The 18,219-nt window shown below is 43.0% G+C and overlaps 4 protein-coding genes across 6 annotated transcripts; 1 reads left to right on the plus strand and 3 right to left on the minus strand.

The window, feature by feature from the left end:
- Positions 1-2,038: 2,038 nt before the first annotated feature.
- Positions 2,039-5,683, minus strand: LOC119546479 (kinetochore and Eb1-associated basic protein). 3 transcript variants are annotated; one of them, XR_005219174.1, is made up of 7 exons: positions 5,465-5,683; positions 4,743-5,150; positions 4,469-4,685; positions 4,090-4,410; positions 3,876-4,034; positions 2,418-3,671; positions 2,039-2,352 (listed from the first exon to the last, which is right to left on the minus strand). XR_005219174.1 is itself a non-coding variant. In XM_037852768.1 (6 exons), exons 3-6 carry the CDS (start codon positions 4,498-4,500, stop codon positions 2,510-2,512), a joined length of 1,674 nt encoding a protein of 557 aa, XP_037708696.1. In that variant the 5' UTR covers positions 4,501-4,685; positions 4,743-5,150; positions 5,465-5,683; the 3' UTR covers positions 2,039-2,509. The 3 variants fall into 3 exon arrangements, 2 of the variants coding, with proteins under 2 accessions (XP_037708696.1, XP_037708697.1); XM_037852768.1 differs by having other exon boundaries at positions 2,039-3,671; XM_037852769.1 differs by lacking the exon at positions 4,743-5,150 and having other exon boundaries at positions 2,039-3,671; positions 4,469-4,637.
- A 951-nt stretch (positions 5,684-6,634) lies between these two features.
- On the minus strand, positions 6,635-12,803 carry LOC119546827 (E3 ubiquitin-protein ligase Su(dx)). Its single transcript, XM_037853418.1, has 7 exons — positions 12,532-12,803; positions 10,169-10,431; positions 9,963-10,105; positions 8,754-9,902; positions 7,769-8,691; positions 7,451-7,649; positions 6,635-7,390 (listed from the first exon to the last, which is right to left on the minus strand). Exons 2-7 carry the CDS (start codon positions 10,329-10,331, stop codon positions 7,121-7,123), a joined length of 2,847 nt encoding a protein of 948 aa, XP_037709346.1. The 5' UTR covers positions 10,332-10,431; positions 12,532-12,803; the 3' UTR covers positions 6,635-7,120.
- A 623-nt stretch (positions 12,804-13,426) lies between these two features.
- LOC119546326 (accessory gland protein Acp29AB-like) lies at positions 13,427-14,224 on the plus strand. Its single transcript, XM_037852526.1, has one exon. It carries the CDS (start codon positions 13,427-13,429, stop codon positions 14,222-14,224), a length of 798 nt encoding a protein of 265 aa, XP_037708454.1.
- A 62-nt stretch (positions 14,225-14,286) lies between these two features.
- Positions 14,287-18,208, minus strand: LOC119547948 (microsomal triglyceride transfer protein large subunit). The gene is made up of 6 exons (XM_037854998.1): positions 17,983-18,208; positions 16,450-17,249; positions 15,464-16,394; positions 14,863-15,403; positions 14,629-14,796; positions 14,287-14,570 (listed from the first exon to the last, which is right to left on the minus strand). The coding sequence occupies exons 1-6, from the start codon at positions 18,047-18,049 to the stop codon at positions 14,417-14,419; spliced, it is 2,661 nt and encodes an 886-aa protein (XP_037710926.1). The 5' UTR covers positions 18,050-18,208; the 3' UTR covers positions 14,287-14,416.
- Between the last annotated feature and the right edge of the window lie 11 nt (positions 18,209-18,219).

The raw sequence follows: 18,219 nt of genomic DNA on the forward strand, positions 1-18,219 counted from the left end.
GGTGGACGCGGACTTGGTCACGCTGCAGTTGACATTTTTTCCTTTTCCCGGCGAAAAGCGGCAGCTAAAACCGTAGGACACATAGAAAACAGTTCACCCGGCTAGTCATCATCCGGTGGCTTCCACCGCTCCGCATACAAATTTTATTTGCTTTCGCTAGACGATTTTCAAATTAAAGCCGCCTCACTTCAACTTAAAGCGCAGGGGGCAGCCCCGCGAATGGTCCAGAGTCCGAAATTAAAAAACTACAACACTCGTTACTTTCTTCCATTAGTGCCAGGTCCAAAAAAAAGACAGCAAAGGAAGTCGAAGAAATAGTGCCTTTTGATTTTCGGCAATTCTTCTTTCGTACAGCGAAATTGGCACGAGCGTTTTTCCTTTAGATTGTCGAGTGAATTTTCCCTTTGTTTGCTTGACAATCGAACGAGTTCGAAAGTTTTCGTATAAAGACGGGGAAAGTACAGTGATAGATCGCTAATTACAATATAAAGATTATTATATTTTTTTGGAATCAGTTTTCGGCATAAAAACTTCAGAAGTCTTTGGAGAACACATACATACAATGTGAGAAAATAAAAATATTCATTTTATTAAATTGCTCCTTCATTTTCCTTATTTGTGATATACAAAGTTAAGAGAAAGGATAGCAGCCAACTTGTTTCCTTCATACAACTACCTTGAATAAAATCCAATTTGCTTAAGTAGCACATACAGGCATTATAAATATAAATACCTTGAAACGAGCTACCATTCTGGGGAGCATCCACTGTCTGAACGGCATGACACTTTCCATTTGCTTGAAGTTCCCTGCTCGGCTAATTAACTCAATTGCAGCTTTTCCGGGCTCCGCAATTCTTCATTAGCTCGAAGTCAAAGTTTACGATATGCGATTATTTCACTCCAGTGATGCTGTGATGCGGCTTCTGTCAGTTCTGGATATGAGGATGGTAAATGTGGATGCTGTTCTTTTGTGAGTGAGTGAGTGAGTGTGGCTGCCGAGGTGAGTGTTTGTTTTATGAAGGAAAATAATGTACAAGACAGCACAATATACCACCCACCCATCTGCCATTTGCCAACTACCTTCCACCACAGACCGTAATTGTTTTGGCCCGACTTTCGGCAAGTTTTAAAGGCGGTCTCTGAAGGTATTTTTGTCTACGGAGTTGGGTGCAGGAGTACAAGTTATGACACACGACGCTGTGCAGCAGATAACTATTTCCGAGCTGGGCCTGAACTAACTACTATATGGCTTAATCTTGGCATTTGGACCACATTTTCCTTGGCATCGGCCTTATCCTTACACATTTCTGCACTCTCTAGGTGTGGTGTATGTGTACTTTTTGCATCAGATCCTTCGTGTTGTTATTGTTTAATTTGCGCAAAATTCAGCTTGTTGTGTGTTGTTTTTGGCTGGGGGAATTTGCATTCGAAATTTTGGCATTGTTTGCTCTAGGAATTCGCATTTCCATTACACTAATTCATGTATTTTATTACACTTGCCTGCTCTCGCACTCGACGGCAGTTTGGGCCGTTTGGATTTCCAGATTTACAAGCGGGCTTTAAACATTTTGATGCAGAGAAATAATTTATGCAGTTCACTGTTTAATTTCACAGCTCCGTTTGCGGGTGCGGTGCGGTTATAGTTTCAAAGTTTTGCCGGGGACTGACGCTGCCTTGCATCTCTTCCAGTTGAGTAATAAGATTATTAGTTCCACTCTGGGGCACAAACACAAACGCATTATAAATCTAACCGGAGCAAATGCATATATAGCTGGCCAGCCCACCCCCTCGTTAGGGGACGTCCTTGCTGCAGGACCTCTAAATTAATGCCAATCCACAAGTCTTCCACAACCGAGCAAGAGTGAAACACAACCCTCTGCCTAGCAGTTACACTTTTGCTTTCTTTTCAATAAAACTTGTCTACTAACATATTATATATACCTCTTTAATAAGTCCGATACATTTATTTTGTAATCTCAAAATTAAAGTGATTTTTTCTGTTTCTTTGACAGTCTCTATACAATATATATTATTGTAATTAATAAATGAAATATTTGAAATTAAGGTATTTTACAGGTTTCGCTTTAGGTAAATTTCACATTAAAATAATTCATACAGCTAACCAAAAAAAATAAGAAAAGAAATGTACACAGCACAGAATATAGCAATAATAAAGCTTTTGAAAATGTAATTATTCATGTATTCGAAGTTAAGCCGCTTAACTTTTCAGCTATTTCCTTTCAGTAAGTGTAGCCAAGCTGCCGATGACTCATTTAAATGTCAATTACACGAACTTAAATCCAGGCCAGGACATTGCCGAGACTTCCAGTTGATAAATTCAATTAAATAAATCTGTGAAATTCAGGAAGAAATTACTAAGCCAGCAGCGTCGTTGGTGGGTTCAGTGTGCAGCTTACGTAACACGCAAATATTTGCTTAAATTAACTGGAACCTTAAGAGATTTAATGAGGAAAATGACTTAATACGCCTAAAGGTTTCCTTGGGGCGGCTATATTTTTATCTGCTGGAGATTTAAGTAGTTATCTTCATACAGACGCTGCAGTTGCTCCATACGCTCCTGAATATCCTCTATTGTGGGATTTAGGCCTAAATGTAATTGGGATAGACAACTGATATGCCTATTTCTAAAAACCAGTGAGTCTGCCAAATCTAGGATTTGTTCATTAAAGGCTTCAATGCTTTCCTTATTGCCTTCTTGGCAGCGTTTTAATTTTAACTTGGCGAGGGTTACAAGCTCGGAAAACTCTTGAAGACGCAGACGATGCAGCTGAAGCTTATGCAGGTTCTCCTCCTGAGCATCCAATAGTCTGGCGACGTCTCGATTCCCAACCCGATCCATTATCTTATCCAAATCATTGGTGGATATGGGTATACCTTCACAGCTGTCTAACTCTTCTTTCTCTATTTTGAGATTATTTAACTTTTGTTCCAGGCTTATTATATCATTAGTAGTGTTATGTACCACTAAAGCTTGTTCCACCTTTGGATTCCTGGGTTCCTTGGCTCCTTGCCTTTGCTTAGGTATTGGCTGGTCCTCTGAAGCAATGGGAAACATACACATCCCCTCGCCCTTTCGATTTTCCACGATATCCAACAAAAAGTTGAGTATTTCCAGCACATGGCCCATGGCTTCTGGCGTATTAGTCGTTCGAAACCAGCTTCTGTTCACCTCTTTAGAATACTGGAGCTGCTGCAGTGCCTCCATCGTCTGCTCTACATAGCTATTCCTGCTAAGATGCGAAAATTGTACCCCATTAAAGGGTAGAAGGCGCACTAGTTGTTTCAAAAAATCCGAGATAAACTGACGTAACTGGTACTCGGACTTTTTCTGCCATTCCTTTGCCATCTTATCCAGCTTCAGCCGCAGCGAATCCTTGCCCAGCTCAGTGTGGAAATCCAACTTTCGCTTTGAGTTGGTCAGCTTGGTTGCTTTGCTGGCTGTATGAAGGCTCTTGGGATCCTTGGGGTACGAGAATCCAATTTGGGGCACCAACAGCTTGCTCGATGAAAAGCTGGTCGTTGGCCGCTTTGTTCTTGGGCGGTCAATCGATGCTAATACTAAGCGATTGTTTATTGCCTCTTGGCGCTCCCGCTCGAGGATCACTTTTGGGCGGATGGGTTGTGGTTCCGAGGATGGTATGAATGTGCAGCTGGTTAAATGTGGGAGAAACTTTATAAATTTAAATACAGTTTTTGTTCTCCTTGAAGAGCATTAGAAAGTTTTAGAAACTGAAACTTTTAATGGTATTTTTAAATAATGTAAATCAATTACTGAGTTTATTGTAGGTGAAACACATATCTTAACAAACAAGACTTTCTAATGCGATTTATCTTTAAAAATAGCCTTTACACACCGCTTTTCTCGAGTCTTTAGAAGATCCTGGTTCTTCAGATTGCTTTGGGAAGTTGCCTTGGTGGCAGAAGTTACTTTATGCAGAGACTTCAGATCCCCCAGAAGTTCCTTAGAGCGTAAAGGACGAGGTTCCGAGAATGTTATGGCTTTCTTTGACCACCTATTTAATGGTTCAAGAATTAGATGATTAATGATGAAATACCACATCAACTTACCTAAATTCTAGAGTTTTTGGCCTTTCCAAGGCTCGTTGCCTATTTTGGGTTGATAAAAATGCATTTTTTGGTGGTATCCTGGAGGCAGAGGATGATCGATTAATGGACCTCTCCAGACGCTGTAGCAATTGGTTCGGGCGCTCCAAGCCCGTATCCCCATCGGTAATGAATATAGAGGGTATGCTGGCATTTTGCAAATTTGGGGGTTTGGTTCTTTGTCCATTTTGTGGGGTTAAGTATCCTTTCTTGGGGGTACACCTGGTAGATCTGTGCCTTTCCAGCAATTCTTTGGAGCGCAAGGGCGTACAGAAGCCGGGTATACTAATCCAAAAATCTGAATTAGCCATACGTATGTAGGTTATTCTGTCCTATAACTTACTGCACGTCGGGTGATTTGGCCATACTATCCATTTCCGAGTTTTATCTTATATAGACTTTTTTGTTGATACTTAAATTCGCAATTTTAAAATTGAAACAACAACATAGCCAGCCAAATGACAACAAATGCGCAGATGTGAATGGCATAACAAAGTCTGGCAACGCTGTGTCTGAAATTTACAGATGGCAACACTTGACGATCAAATAAGTTGGCAGCGCTGAAAGATCGTTTATTTTGAATGATAAATTTAAACGAAATCGTTTTAAAACATTACTTTCCATTCACAGAAAAAGGTCAGGTCAAATCGAATCATACTCATCCATCAACGTGCTGAAAATAAGTGGCACTCTCCAGCAATTATAACCAGCACACCCCTGGTTCTTTATTAACTTTAAAAACTGCACCCATTGGCAAGGCAGCATGGGCCGCGCATACATAAATCATGGATGAAAGTGAAAATTGGTAGCACCTACAACGAGCCCGGTATCCCAGGTGGCCTCCGGAAGGTGGCGCCTCCGCCGACCCATGACCCCGCCCATTTGTGGCGTAATTACGAAACAATACACGCGTCGGGCCTGGAGCCAGCAGGAAGAGAGAGCCAGGAGCCAGGAGCCAGAAGCCTGGGGGAAGCCCCCAATCCCCAAGCAGCATGAAGGTGTTATTTGCGAGGCTCCAATAAACACTTGAAAAATGTATGGATGAAATAAAGGAATTTCAATTTTTCGAAAATAAAACTCTTATTTATAAATGTACTTTCAATTGGATTCGAAATAACAAGCTATACGTTTTAATTAATTTTTTTAGAAATATTTGTGATTAGTTTGAACGTTAAAAATATATCCGGCAAAAAAAAAAAATAAATATACTTTTAAACTATATTTTAAGTATCTTAAATTAAATGGTATACTCTGCCAAACATACACATTTGCTGATCCTTTTATGCCAAAATCCCTATATCATCAGATAGGGGATAAAAAACATTCCAGTGTACCTTACCTTATCCTGTACCCTGTATAGTTTTCATGTTTTGACTGTTGCGTTTTCGCAATTTAACCGCAATAAATAATGGAGCAGCTTGTTAAATTTGAGCGCACCACCCACCAGGAAGCGCTGGAAAAATGTAGGTTAGACACCGGAGGATAACGATGATGATGATGTTATCAGTAGCCCATTGTGGATATTCAGTGGCCGCTTCGCTGGCTGACCAAAACGAGACTCGACTGGTGTGGAAATGCGATTTTTACATATTTGATATACATTTTAATTGCGGGGCATTAAAATGCTAGCGCTGCCCAAAAATGCGCTTAAAATAATTAAATTTATTGCCGCATCACCGATTTGGCAGCTGACTAAGCGAAAACTAACCGCAGTGTCGACACATCCGAAATGCCCTCAAGGATTTTTGGGGCATGATGAATAATTACACAGCTGTGTATCACTAAATAATTTTGCATTTATTTTATATAATACAGTACACATTGCATTAAACTAAATAAAATCTATTTAATATATAATATATATTTAATATGTAATCGTACACAATCAACCCTATATACGTCGCTCCTCCTTATTCTCCGATTTGTCTTAGTCTGCACATTTATGTAGCGTATTTAATATATGTATCGCTGCCGTCGATCTCTCATTTATAGTTTTGTTAACAACAATTATTGCTATTTGAATTCATTATTGGTTTAAGTGTATTCTCTTGTTTGTATGTTAAAACCCTAACGTATTTTGTTTGCATTGCGGTGTTTCAAGTTCTCACGATATCTCCTGTGTGGATGTGTTCGTTAGTGTGGATATACATATTTAAAATATAGTTTCTATTTAGATTTGTGTGTATACTTGATAAACAATCGAACAGTTAAAAACAGTTTGCCAGTAAACCAAACTCAGTTCGTTAACAATTAGAATTTGGTTGAGTAAACTATTTACAAGTGGAGCGTATCAATACAAATATAAATTCACCAATAGTGGTTAAAAACATGCAAGCCGGGGCTCGTTGTACAATTGAACTAGAAGCAATCAGAGTGCAATCTTATGGCGAAAACGTAACATTTAGTTGCGATTGCTGAGCAGCTTGTTGTGAGCCAAAACGGAGGTATGCCTATGAAATTGTATTTGCATACCTTGAACAAAAATTTGGAATTGTGGTATCATCAAGGCTTAGCTGAACTTGCAGGTGGTTTTATTTATCGGCGTAAAAAATACAGACGGAAAAAATGTATCGAAAATTACAATTGAAGATAGAGAGGTAAAAGAGGATTAACAGAAACGAATTGTTGAAATTATGTTTGAAATTTACAAAGAGGAATTATGAAATTATGTCTAACCAATTATAAATAACTCTAAAATAGGCGCTCAATACATTCATACATATATCGTTTACAAATTTCGCACTTGGTGGCGAACATAGGAATAGACAGACAAAAGTGTGTGTTTTGTGTTTACAGTATACAGTAGTAATACATACGTATGTAATAATAATAACAGTAACTATTTAACGCAACGTGGTCGTCGAATGGGAATGGGTAGTGGGAACTGGGGAGGGGAATGGGGATAGGGAGGGGGAGGTGGGGACGGGGACGGTAACGCAGGCGCTCAACTGGAATTAAACATTAATCAACAAACCGACCACAAATCGACTGCCACTCATTCCTGGCAGAAGCCCTCAGTCTCCTCGATGGCAAAGGTCAGCTTTTCCACCAGCTGATCGTAGCTCTTGTACGGCGGCAGGTCCAATCGATTAAAGCAGGTGTGCGAGCGCGGCAACCACGTCTCCTTGCCCACTTTCTCGATGCAGAAGCGCTGTGGCCCGTTGGAGCCCATCAGCTCGGCAAATCCTCCGACTGGCACTCGGCATGTTCCCGTCACAAACTGCAGCAGGCGTGCCCGTTTCTCGTTATCCGTCTCGCGAACAAACTGCAAAAGCAATTATCCGGATTAGTGGCCATTTGGCACTTAGTTTGTAAGGTCACCCACCTGCCAGAACCAGACGACCTGCTTGGAGTTGCGGTTGTAGTGCCTGTAAATAGTGTTGCGCTGCCAGTCCTCCACGTCCACGTCCTGCATGCCGCACAGGATCAGCTCTAGTTCGCGCTCATCGAAGTACTTGAGCCACTCCAGAGGCACCACCTCATTGAAGCCCTCCAGGAACGTCTTCGTCTGCTGCTCAATGCCACTATAAAAAGATAAATAAAAAAACCATATAGTAACAAGCAACCAAACAGAAAATCTCATCTTTTCAGTTACTAATAGTCTTAATTTGACAATGTATCACTTATTTCATATAGGACTTACCGCGTCATCCGCCACTCTGTCATCAGCGTGATGTACTCCTCCTTGTTCTCCTCATTCACGCGTTCTTTCTCGCCGTTTTCCTTCAACTCGTGATGGATTATCTGGCCGAGGACTTCGAAATCCACGCTGAACCACAGCTCCAAGCCGCACTCATCGATGTTATTATCCTTCACCCAGATAAGGGAGTTGTAGAACTCCGGATCGATCGTCTCGATGTCCTTGATGGTCAACTTCTTGTTTAACATGCGTTTGTAAAACGGCATTGTGAATCCACTGTAGATAAATCGTCCATGATACAAGGCCATCGCAATGAAGCGACCAATGAACTTGAAGTACTGCAGGTGATCGGGATTGACGTATGAGGCGGGATTTATCTGCAGGCTGTAGTTGTTCTTGTTTGCGTACTCGAACAGACAGTACATGGGATTCAGGACCTCGTGGGAGAGCAGGAAGAACCACTCGCGGGATACACCGCCATAATCCAGTCCCTCCTCGCCACGGAATATTATATAGAGCCTCCTCCGCAATTCGTAGGCGGGCAGGCGCATGATCTGGTGGTAGGAATCTTCGAACAAGGTTTGTCTCGTCACCGTGATCTTGATGTGCGATGGCAAAGCGTTGCTCTGGCACAAGTAACGGAACTGCGAGAGTTTCCAGCGGAAACTGCGTTCGTAGGCGCGTGGAACTCCGTACACCCCCTTGGCGCCCTTAGGTGCTCCTGGTCGCGGATCCTCAAAGGTGGTGCGTCGCGTATTGTGGTCCACAAAGAAGCGCTCGCCGGCTGCTGTGTAGCGAATTTCCCAACCGGGTGGTAGCGGGCCCTCGTTGATTAGGCTCACCTCCTGCCCTTGAGTACGTGGATCCTCCCACTGGGTGGTTCGGTTTTTGTGGTTAACAAAGTACACTCGGTTGTCCGATTGGATCTGTTTAAGGGAAAGAATAATTTAAAATAACTACAATTTAACAAACAAGCAAACGACTTTACCTTCTTTTCCCATCCATCTGGCAGCGCTCCCAGTGCATCCTCGTCGTCCTGCGTCACCTGGGCGGTCACTGCCGTTGGCTGCTGTTGTTGCTGGGAGTACAGGTATCGCTGGTTGCCCTGCGAAACAACGTGAGCTCTCTGACCCTGCCAGTGCTGGAAGTGCATCAAACGCTCGCTATTCGGTCTCTGCCAGGTGGTCTTCCTAGTGTTGTGATCCACGTAGTAAACTCGACCGCGTCCATCTTTCCTGATCTCCCAACCCGGAGGCAGTGGCGTCGGTTTCTCCCAGTAGGTGGATCGTGTGTTGTGATCCACATAGTATCTCCGTCCATACTGATCCAGCCGGATCTCCCAGCCAGCCGGCAAGGGTTCATCATCAGCCGGTTGTGTTTGCAGTTGCGGATCTGTGCTCTGGCTCACGGGCAGTCCCACTCCGGACTGCTCCATGGGTGGGCCTGAAACTCCAGTTGCTGCGACAGCCGCTCCTCCTCCTGCTGGCAGATAAACACCAGATGGCGGAGTGTTCTCTGGCAGCGCTCCATACACTTGGGTTAGAGGACGTGCAAGTGCGGGTGCTGGAGGCTGCTGGGGATACGGTGCTGTTTGCGGCACAGCCGCCCCACTGCCATTGACCATTCTTAGGGGTTGCGGTTGATTCGGGGATTGTTGTTGCTGCTCCCACACGGGCGGAGCTGGCGCAGATCTCCTGTGATCCGCTCCTCCGTTCGGCAAGGGAGAGCTGCTTTCTCCACCATTGCTGTTGCCGCTTGCCGAGCGAAGTCGCATCCGCGCTCGCACGCCACCGTAAATCGTGCAACTGTGTCCTGCGGCCGCTTCACTGACCACCGACGGATTGACAGCCTGGACGGGTGGATTGCCGTTCTGTTGGACGCCCGCTGTTTGAATCTGCAGCTTGCTCATGTCCAGTTTGAGGCCATTGAGGATGGCCACCAGCTCGCCGCTCTTCGTCTGGCGATTGTCGGACTTGCTAGTGACAAACAGGTCTATGGACAGCTCGAGGAACTCGCACCGTCCATTGTAGTGCTGCAGGATGTGCGCCAGGTTAATGATCCGCTCTCCCAGCATGGCATCTTTACGGAAACTGGAGTGATCCAGCACCTTGAAGTGCAGTGTGGAGTTGGGTGTTATCTACGGGCGGAAAAACAGTTTTAGATTGGCAATTAATTAGTAATTATTTACTCTACTCACCAGCACTGTGAACTCCTCGTTCCACTTCGGTAGATAGCTGTTCTTGACCAAGTCCGTCTTCCGCTTACTCTTGCTGTCGATCAGAAGTTCCACGTAGGGATTCGGCTTGAGGAAGCCATTGTTGCGCAGCGAAGCTCCCTCAACTGAAAGGATTTAGGGGCATTATTGATTGTTTCTTTTGCCTGCTGTTTCTTTTGTTTGCTCACTTGTCACGCTTAATTGATGATATCCTTGATTGGCACTCCCACTAGCCCCCGCCCCCGAACTGGAGGTGGGCGTGGGGCTGGCGGTTCCAGCTCCATTCACTGTCTGACCGAGCTCCATGACGCCGGAAGCTGCACCCGTTGGCAGCCCATTTCCATCGGCCATTTAGTGGCTGAGTGTGTGTGCTCCTTGTGCTCCTCCTCCGCCTCCTCAGCGGTGTATTCCTCCCTCTGAGTGACCTTCACCACCTCGGGGAGCTGTCGTTCTGAAAGAGAAAGCGAGCTTTGAGTACGGCATTGGTGGTGGAAAGTATCGAATGGGAAATTGCGTGTTCGGGAGCTGATAAGATAAGTCCGGAACACGGTCTACATACGTAAATGGTTTATCAATAACCAACAAAAGTACAACATTGTCGAAAAGGAAGCGTTTATTACCACCCTTTGCTGAATAAAAGCTAAGCCAATACCATATTCTAAAGGTCTAGCGTTAAGGAAACAACAGATCACAAAAACAAGTTGTTTTATCGTAAAAGGGATTTACAAAAGCTCTTTAAGTGAGAAAACAATGTTATTCAGTTCTATTTAGGCCCATTTAACTCTCGACTTTTTAAAAGCCTAATCTTGTGAGAAAGATAATGCCAGCTCTATTTTATTATGAAAGCGACTAGCCGCAGATAAGATATAGTTGTTTAGCTTTGTGTAGTATATAATGTAAACGACAGTATTGCAATAATATTGTTAGCTAATAGGCCTTCACTTTTTTCGTGTTATAAACTCCTCTTACAATTTGTAAGCCGCGAGTTTTCACGTTTTTTGTTATTACTATTGTACAGTGCTTCTCAAAATGATCGTACACTAAATTTGGGGAAATTAATAGTAAATTTGCTTAAGGATGTGATAAAGTCTACATTTCACAGAATTATATTACTTTATCGCATTATAAATCATATTTGAATGATAAATATTAATATAAATCATGGGTAAGCTAAGGAAACAATGTCCAGAATACATTTGTGGGGACTGATAAGAAAAAACACTGTATAATTGTGAGCAATGTGTTGATTTCTTAAAAAAATAAATGAATGTAAATTATTAACGATGAGTAATGGAACACATGAAACACAAATGATTAAAGTCAGCTCAAATATAATAGAAATTCCCGACATAGCTTTACTGATAAAGAATTGCCTACAATATGCAACTTATTAATGACATTACACGACTGGGAAGCACTGTATGGGCTATTAATTTTCGCCATAATTCGCGACTATCACGGGCGTGTGCGTTTGTGTTTCTGTACTTTTTTTTTCGTACAATTTCCTCGACGATTGCTGGTCATCTATAATTTTGATAGCAAACACCCCGACTCACACAATAGATTGTATAATAATGTTGCCATGTGAGTCATCAACGACACGAAAAAGAAAACGGTAAATGAATTCAATTTCAATTGTTGAATGACCATTGCATATTGATTGTATACACAGAGAAAAATGATTAAACCATATAGGAATTGCTAACTTAAGATGTAGGGGACATTTGTTCAATTAAGAAAAAAAGGCCGGGTTCAATCACTGACCTTTTATAAGCAATTAAAATATAAGAAATGATAGCTAATATATATGATGTTAATAGACTTTTCTCCCTATGTACGAGTGGCGATTTCCCTTGTGCTTGGGTTTTTACTGCATTAATTTGGCGAGAACACGTGAGCAAGTGCAGCTTGTTTGTTATTTGTTTACTAGTAAAATACTGTCGCCAGATTGAAATGCAAATTGACTTAGAACCGCTTTTAAATGACACATCTCCCCCGATCAATTGGCACGCACTTTCCGGCTTATTTTCGCTTATCATGGGCTGCCCCCACTAGTCAAGTGTTTATCAGTGGGCACTGTAAGTTCCAAAGAACAAAGGGGAGTTATCTTGTGTGGGGCAGGAAAAGCGTAAACGACAAAAAAACACAGTGGAACAATCAGCAACAGCTGTCAATAAATCAAGAATGCACTTTCTGGGAAGGGAACTTGAACTTCCTTGAATTATCGACCGTAGGGCTTAGTCACCCACACAGCGACACTTGCCACTATATAAATATGTACGTACGTATATATATATATATATCTTTATTCGTGGTCATGTAACGCACGCCAAAAAAAAGAAGGTAGCGCTACCTCTCCCACTCCCACTCCTTGAGTGTGTATGTGTGGTGTTTTGTAATTGAGGCAAAGGTCGCGACTTCCGTCTCGCTTGCACTCGTTGACGCCGTCTTACCGCTTGCAAATTCCAATGCAAAAAAGAATGTGTGTTCTTTTTGTTTTTAGCAATTTCTGGGTGTTTCTCCTCTTCCTCTTTTTCTACCTGCGCCTTACCTTCTTCTTCTTCTTCTTCCTCTGGTGCTCCTACAACTTGCGCCTGTGTGTGTGGTTGTTGTCTCCTGTGTGCGGCTGCATGTGTGTGTGCGGGGTATTCTTGATTGGGTTTTCCTGGGCCGAAAATTGTTTGGTTAGAATAGATCACGATTCACCGATGCCGCCCACGCTTTGGTCCACGTAATTGCAAGTAGCCAATATCGCTGCACTAATTGTTTATTTGTTATTTTGTTTCGCTTGCAAACCGAATTCTAAGCAGTGTGACCCGCGGGATTATCTGTGGATTATACCGCTCGGGTCTAAAAAATATACTTTTAATACCATTTTTACGCATTTGAAAATACCAAAAGTATGGTCTTATTAAATGGGCTGGTGTGTGACACCGCTAAACGAGTTTTGGCCATTAGCCATGTTGCCAACCTTATTTGTTGAGTTAGAGTTGCCAGATTTGGTTAAAAAGAATAATGATTGGCGTAGCCAACTGGTTTTGAAAAGGACCGCGAAAAATATTGTATGTTTTATTTGGGCCCGTTTTCTTATACTTATGGTAAAAGAAGTAGATTTTGCTGGTACTTGGTACTAATTTGGCATTAACGATATGGTGAAAAAGGACGCGTAAAAACACACCTGTTAAAATGGGAAGAAGACTATCCTGACACAGAGATATTGTCCAACTGTGCGTACTTATGGAATAGCTGCATGTGCAATGTGAATTGAGTATGTGTTTTTCTGCAAATAAATAATCAGCCCTATCAATATTCATTAGCGAACTGAATTGGTTTAAGCTTTTAATGCAATTAATTATCTTTCTGTTAAATAAATAAGAGTATTTGGTATATAAACGAGGATTCAGTACATTTAAAACATTCGGGTTAACTGGTAATACGTGATTAAAATGCTGAAACTAGCGATTGTGTTGATTTTTGGGGTTATTGCTTTGAATTGTCATGGAGTTTTTGCAGAGCCTAAGTCCGATTGCCTTTTAAAAGATCCTCCCAACCAATGTGGGGGATTCTGCCTTGGTGTTTTAACACCGGTGCTGAATCACTTGACCATCCCCCAGGATCAAAGGAATCCAAGTGATCCAAAAAAATCTAACGAGGTCCTGGTAAGGCAGTACACTATGGAAAGTCAACTGACTGCCTTGCAAGAAAAACAATCCACCTTTGAAACCTCACTGGATTTCCAACATAAATCTATGGATATCAACCAGCAGAACTTGACTGATAGACTGGATGAGTTGGAAAGCCAACTGTCAGCCTTACAAGAAACATTACTCAGAGTGGAGACCAAAGTTAAATATTTGGGATTCGAGCAAATCGGCTCGAAATACTTTTATATTGAAAAGCTAACTGAGAGGAATTGGTCCTCTGCTTCAAAATCTTGTCGCAATATGGGAGCTCAACTGGCTGACATTAAGGACCAAGAGGAACTGACGGCCATTCAGGCGAGCCTCAACAAGGACACTCATTACTGGCTGGGCATCAATGACTTGGGCCACAAGGACGAATTCTTGTCCGTGGCCACCGGGAAGCCAGCTCCTTTTCTGAAATGGGCATCTATTCGACCAACTCGATTGGACACTTCCGACTGCGTGTTCCTCTATAATGGTGAAATGTACGATTATCCTTGTAACTATAGTTTCCGGTTTATTTGCCAGACAGAGGAGGAAAATGAGCAAAAAATATATTAATTCAGCATGTATTAAACGTAGCAGAAATTAATATTAACCATTTTTAAATAAAACAATTTTTGTTTTTGAAAATTTGATTGCCTTTGTTCGTTTTCGTTTATAACTATAATGAGTCTTAATCTCTGAGTTTTTAATATAGCATTACAGTTTCAAGTGTTTATCTCTTTTTGTAAGAGGAATCTCCAATAATCTCTATTGCTCGCTAAATATGACGTTGCACATTTCGTTGTTTTTCTGATTGAGGGCGAAAGTGCAGCCCGCAGTTTTGTGCGACAATGTGGCACGCACATGTTTGGCATAAGGTCGATCCACGGACTGTAGGAAAACAGAACGACTGGAGGTTTGTCTGGCAGAAAATATTGAGTTAATAAAGATGATTTATAAATATGCCTGGAGAAACTCACTTGAGCAGCTGTTCAGGTCGCTGAAGTTGCATGCAGAGCTTAATGCCACTGTAGAAGTCCAGATCCGCATTCAGACTCAACTTCGGTTCGTGAGTGAGGCTGAAATCCTGCACTAATTTCGCATAGGTGAAACCAACAGCCACATGACCAAGGACAGCGCTACCAGTGCTAAGGATAGAGAAACAAAACCTAGATTAGCTAATCACTTCATTGAATTTGTGGCATTCGACTCACTTTTGCTGAATCTCCGTCTGAGCATTTCGATTCCACAGGCTGAATCCCACCTTGCCATTGAGATCCACACTCCTGGCGCCCAGCACTCGCCAATGAAGAGTGGCTCCCGATGCCAGGATTATGTAGTGCTCGTTGTCCTGGGCCAAGGTGGTTGCCTGGTAGGCGGGCGTCGAATCTGAGGCACTTCCTCCCCACACGTGACCCATTAACTCCGTCTGACCGCTGAAAAAGATCAGGGGTCGCAGCTGGGCGCCCTGCACACTAATCTCCATGCCGGCGGTGACCGTTTCCTCGCCACCCAGTTCATCATCAGCCGGGATTTGGTCATTTCCATCATCGGAGTCACTATCGCCCACCAGCGAACCCAAACCGGCAGTGTAGATGCCCAATTTGAAGCTGCTGGATTGGGAGCGTCCAGCGTGGAGCAGGAATTCCACAGAGCCACGCTTCAGGATTCCCTGGTATACCTCCTGGGTACTTAGTAGAGATTCGTTGAAGGCAGGAGCCACAGAAAGCTGGCGGGTCAGGACTGTCGTCAGACCTAGAAATTATTGATTAATAAATTAGTTATATATTCAGTATAAAGAAGCAAAACACTCACCCTTTTGTCCCAGCACATTGTAGTTGTTAACCTGTTTCCTTTTAGCCAGCTCTTTTTCAAACAAAGCCCTGAAACGCGGACACTGTTCAGCAAGCATTCGCAGCTTTTGCAGCACATAGGTTTTAATCTCAAATTGGCGATCATTAGAGGCCAGGTAGTCCAACAGGTGACCCAATTGCTCCTGGCTTGGCCTGAGCGACAGGATAATATCCAAAGCCAGAGTGCGAGCAGAGCTATCAAAGCGCCGCTTTTGCTGGTAGAAAATACTTTCAAACTGCTGGCGGTGCGAGGGACTAAAACTGCGCGGAGGAAAAGCTTTTAGGGCCTGCAAAGCAGCCACCGATAAATTATGCTCCTCGTCACTTTGAGCCTGCTCCAGCAGGGAATCAATAGTGCCGGGATCCTGGAGATTCTGCAGAGCCCTGATATACAAAGTGGGCTCCTTGGAGGAGAGACCTTGCAGGATATAGGTTCGCACCTGCTGCAGCAATGGATCTTCCACATCGAATCGACTTTGACGCGTTAGGGTGGCCAAAGTTTGGATAATGCTCTCTCTCAGCTTCAACTGCTTCTGTATAGACTCCCACTCTAGTAATCCGTACAGGTGTTCAACTATTTTCCTATCCGGATGCGTGGCCACCGCCAGGGACTGCAAGTATTTCTCCAGCAGTTCCAATTGCTCGTTTGTAGTTTCCGCCTCTTTGTAAAGGAATCCAAAGGTGGCATTATGAGCGTCGAAGGTTTGAACAGCACCCAAAAGATCCACCAGCTGGGGCAGGAGTTGTGAGTGCTCATTGAGCAGATCTACGAAGTGTTCTTGTCTAGTGATGCGGGCCAAGGGGATTAGTTTGACGTAGGCCAGAGCCAGCGAGGATTTGCCCACGTTCTCGGATTGCAGTTCCTCCACAGAAGCCTTCAGTTGTTCCTCAAGCTGGAAAAATAGATATATTTCATTTTAAATTTCAAATGTGTAATCATTTGCTTACAGTTTGCTCCTTGATCTCGCTGATCATGCCATCTACATCGGATTCCAGCTTAAAGACGCGATTCCAGTCTAGCAGGCTCTGGATGACCTCCTCCAAGCTGTCCAGTTCCAGCTGCTTCACTTCCTCCGATCCCTGGGAGATGTGTTGCAGGATTAGAGTACTCTTCACAGAGCTTCCCACATCCGGTTTGGCTGCTAGGCTTAGGCGGTGACTCTCCATGGACTCTGCCTTCAAAAGAGTTCCCTCCGAAGTCAGTTCGTAGGAGACCTGCTCCTGGGCTTGCTGAGTAATGCCTAGTGCTTCCTCTGGGTGATAGTTCACCCGGAGATCCCAGAGAGAACAGTGTCTTTTGCTTTTCTCCACCTTCGTTGAGGATTTCACTTTGTAGGAAACTCGACACAGGCCAGAAACATCCAATTCTTCCTCCTGGGAGCCATCCAACCTCAACTGCAGCAGGGAAGCTATTCCGCGCTTCAAATTTAACACGGATTGATCTTTTGAACTATGGGCTATAACCTTTTCAGGCTGTCCCTTAACCAGACTGATGTAAAAAGGTCTGTCGGGTATCTGGGTAATAGGTCGGGATTTTCCAGAGGCATCAACCCGACTTCCGCTGATAAAGACCTCCAGTAGCTGATCTTCATCCCGACTCCAGACCGAACTGATTTTAAGGTCAGTCTCAAATGTATAACTCGTCTCCTTGGCACTTGAACCTGCCGTCAGTTCTTCGAGAATTACTTGATTTTGCAGCTTGAAGATTTGCTGGCTGTTCGGAGGGATTAAAGCCGCTCTTCCCTGGTCTACAGAAATGTGGGCAAAGAAGAAAGAATGGAACACGTCATTAGTAAATCGAATTGTTATAACTTTCACCCAGAAGCAGACCCACAGGCTGATATTTTTTCATTTATTTAGCCTGGGTCGAGGTTATCAACAAGTGGCCCGCACAGTGGGCGGCATTATCACGAATAGTGGAAGACTGTGTTTGAGGTAGAGATAATCCCAAGAAGGGATGGGGTGATAGATAGCAAAGGTCGGGTAGTCTCGGGTGTTCTGATGTTTTGAAGAACTTTAAAGATTGTATATTTTGTTATCCCAAAATATGGCAAATATAACTTTTAAATATTAATCATATTTAAAGAATAATGGGAGTTAGCGTAGATATTAAATAAAAGTCTATATTGTTTTAATGAAATAACAATAAAAAGTATACACACATGTATCAATGAAAAACTTTAAATTAACACCTTTAATAATTTTTGTTATTGACCTTTAAAACTTTAACACCTTTGCTACCTTTTCGTCCCACTGTCCAAAATCAGCTGCTCCAATTGGAAAGTGTGTCAGATAAAAGTTCTCTTTTGTTTTTTGTTTGTGTGGAGGAGCGGCAATGCCAATGTTGTTTATCACTTGTTGGTGTGGGTGAACGCAGCAACAAAAGGTTCATTCAACTTTACTTTTAACTTTCTACGTGCTTTTGCATCTGCCGAAACCCATTTTCCCAATTAAACATTATAAATTGACATTATAACTCACCGAAACTTCCAAGAAAGAGTGCGACAAGAAGCAGAGATTGCAGCCAGTTTTTTTGTTTGTTTTCCATGTTTCAAATAGCTTGTGTTCGACTTTGTGCTTCCTTAATTGGCTGAGCTGAGGTATTTAGACTAATTCATTGATAAGACTGTTGTTAAGCCGGCTGGCGATGGACTTTAAGGCAGAATGCTATTAAAAACCGACCGACCGCGAGGAGAGAAAAAAACAAAAGCCGCTGTG

The sequence above is a fragment of the Drosophila subpulchrella genome, chromosome 2L (genome assembly GCF_014743375.2).
Source record: "Drosophila subpulchrella strain 33 F10 #4 breed RU33 chromosome 2L, RU_Dsub_v1.1 Primary Assembly, whole genome shotgun sequence".
NCBI lineage: Eukaryota > Metazoa > Arthropoda > Insecta > Diptera > Drosophilidae > Drosophila > Drosophila subpulchrella.

What these genes read in the sequence shown, in the direction of transcription:
- LOC119546479 (XM_037852769.1), bottom strand. Translation starts at nt 4,500, where the DNA reads ATGGATAGTATGGCCAAATCACCCGACGTGCA. An exon ending in CCAAAAACTCTAGAATTTAG is followed by an intron (nt 4,035 to 4,089) that starts GTAAGTTGATGT and finishes ACCATTAAATAG; the next exon opens with GTGGTCAAAGAAAGCCATAA. An exon ending in CTAAAGACTCGAGAAAAGCG is followed by an intron (nt 3,672 to 3,875) that starts GTGTGTAAAGGC and finishes ACATTTAACCAG; the next exon opens with CTGCACATTCATACCATCCT.
- LOC119546827 (XM_037853418.1), bottom strand. Translation starts at nt 10,331, where the DNA reads ATGGCCGATGGAAATGGGCTGCCAACGGGTGCAGCTTCCGGCGTCATG. An exon ending in TCATCAATTAAGCGTGACAA is followed by an intron (nt 10,106 to 10,168) that starts GTGAGCAAACAA and finishes AAATCCTTTCAG; the next exon opens with TTGAGGGAGCTTCGCTGCGC. An exon ending in ACGAGGAGTTCACAGTGCTG is followed by an intron (nt 9,903 to 9,962) that starts GTGAGTAGAGTA and finishes TTCCGCCCGTAG; the next exon opens with ATAACACCCAACTCCACACT.
- LOC119546326 (XM_037852526.1), top strand. Translation starts at nt 13,427, where the DNA reads ATGCTGAAACTAGCGATTGTGTTGATTTTTGGGGTTATTGCTTTGAAT.
- LOC119547948 (XM_037854998.1), bottom strand. Translation starts at nt 18,049, where the DNA reads ATGGAAAACAAACAAAAAAACTGGCTGCAATCTCTGCTTCTTGTCGCA. An exon ending in ACTCTTTCTTGGAAGTTTCG is followed by an intron (nt 17,250 to 17,982) that starts GTGAGTTATAAT and finishes ACATTTCTGTAG; the next exon opens with ACCAGGGAAGAGCGGCTTTA. An exon ending in GCGAGATCAAGGAGCAAACT is followed by an intron (nt 16,395 to 16,449) that starts GTAAGCAAATGA and finishes CTATTTTTCCAG; the next exon opens with CTTGAGGAACAACTGAAGGC.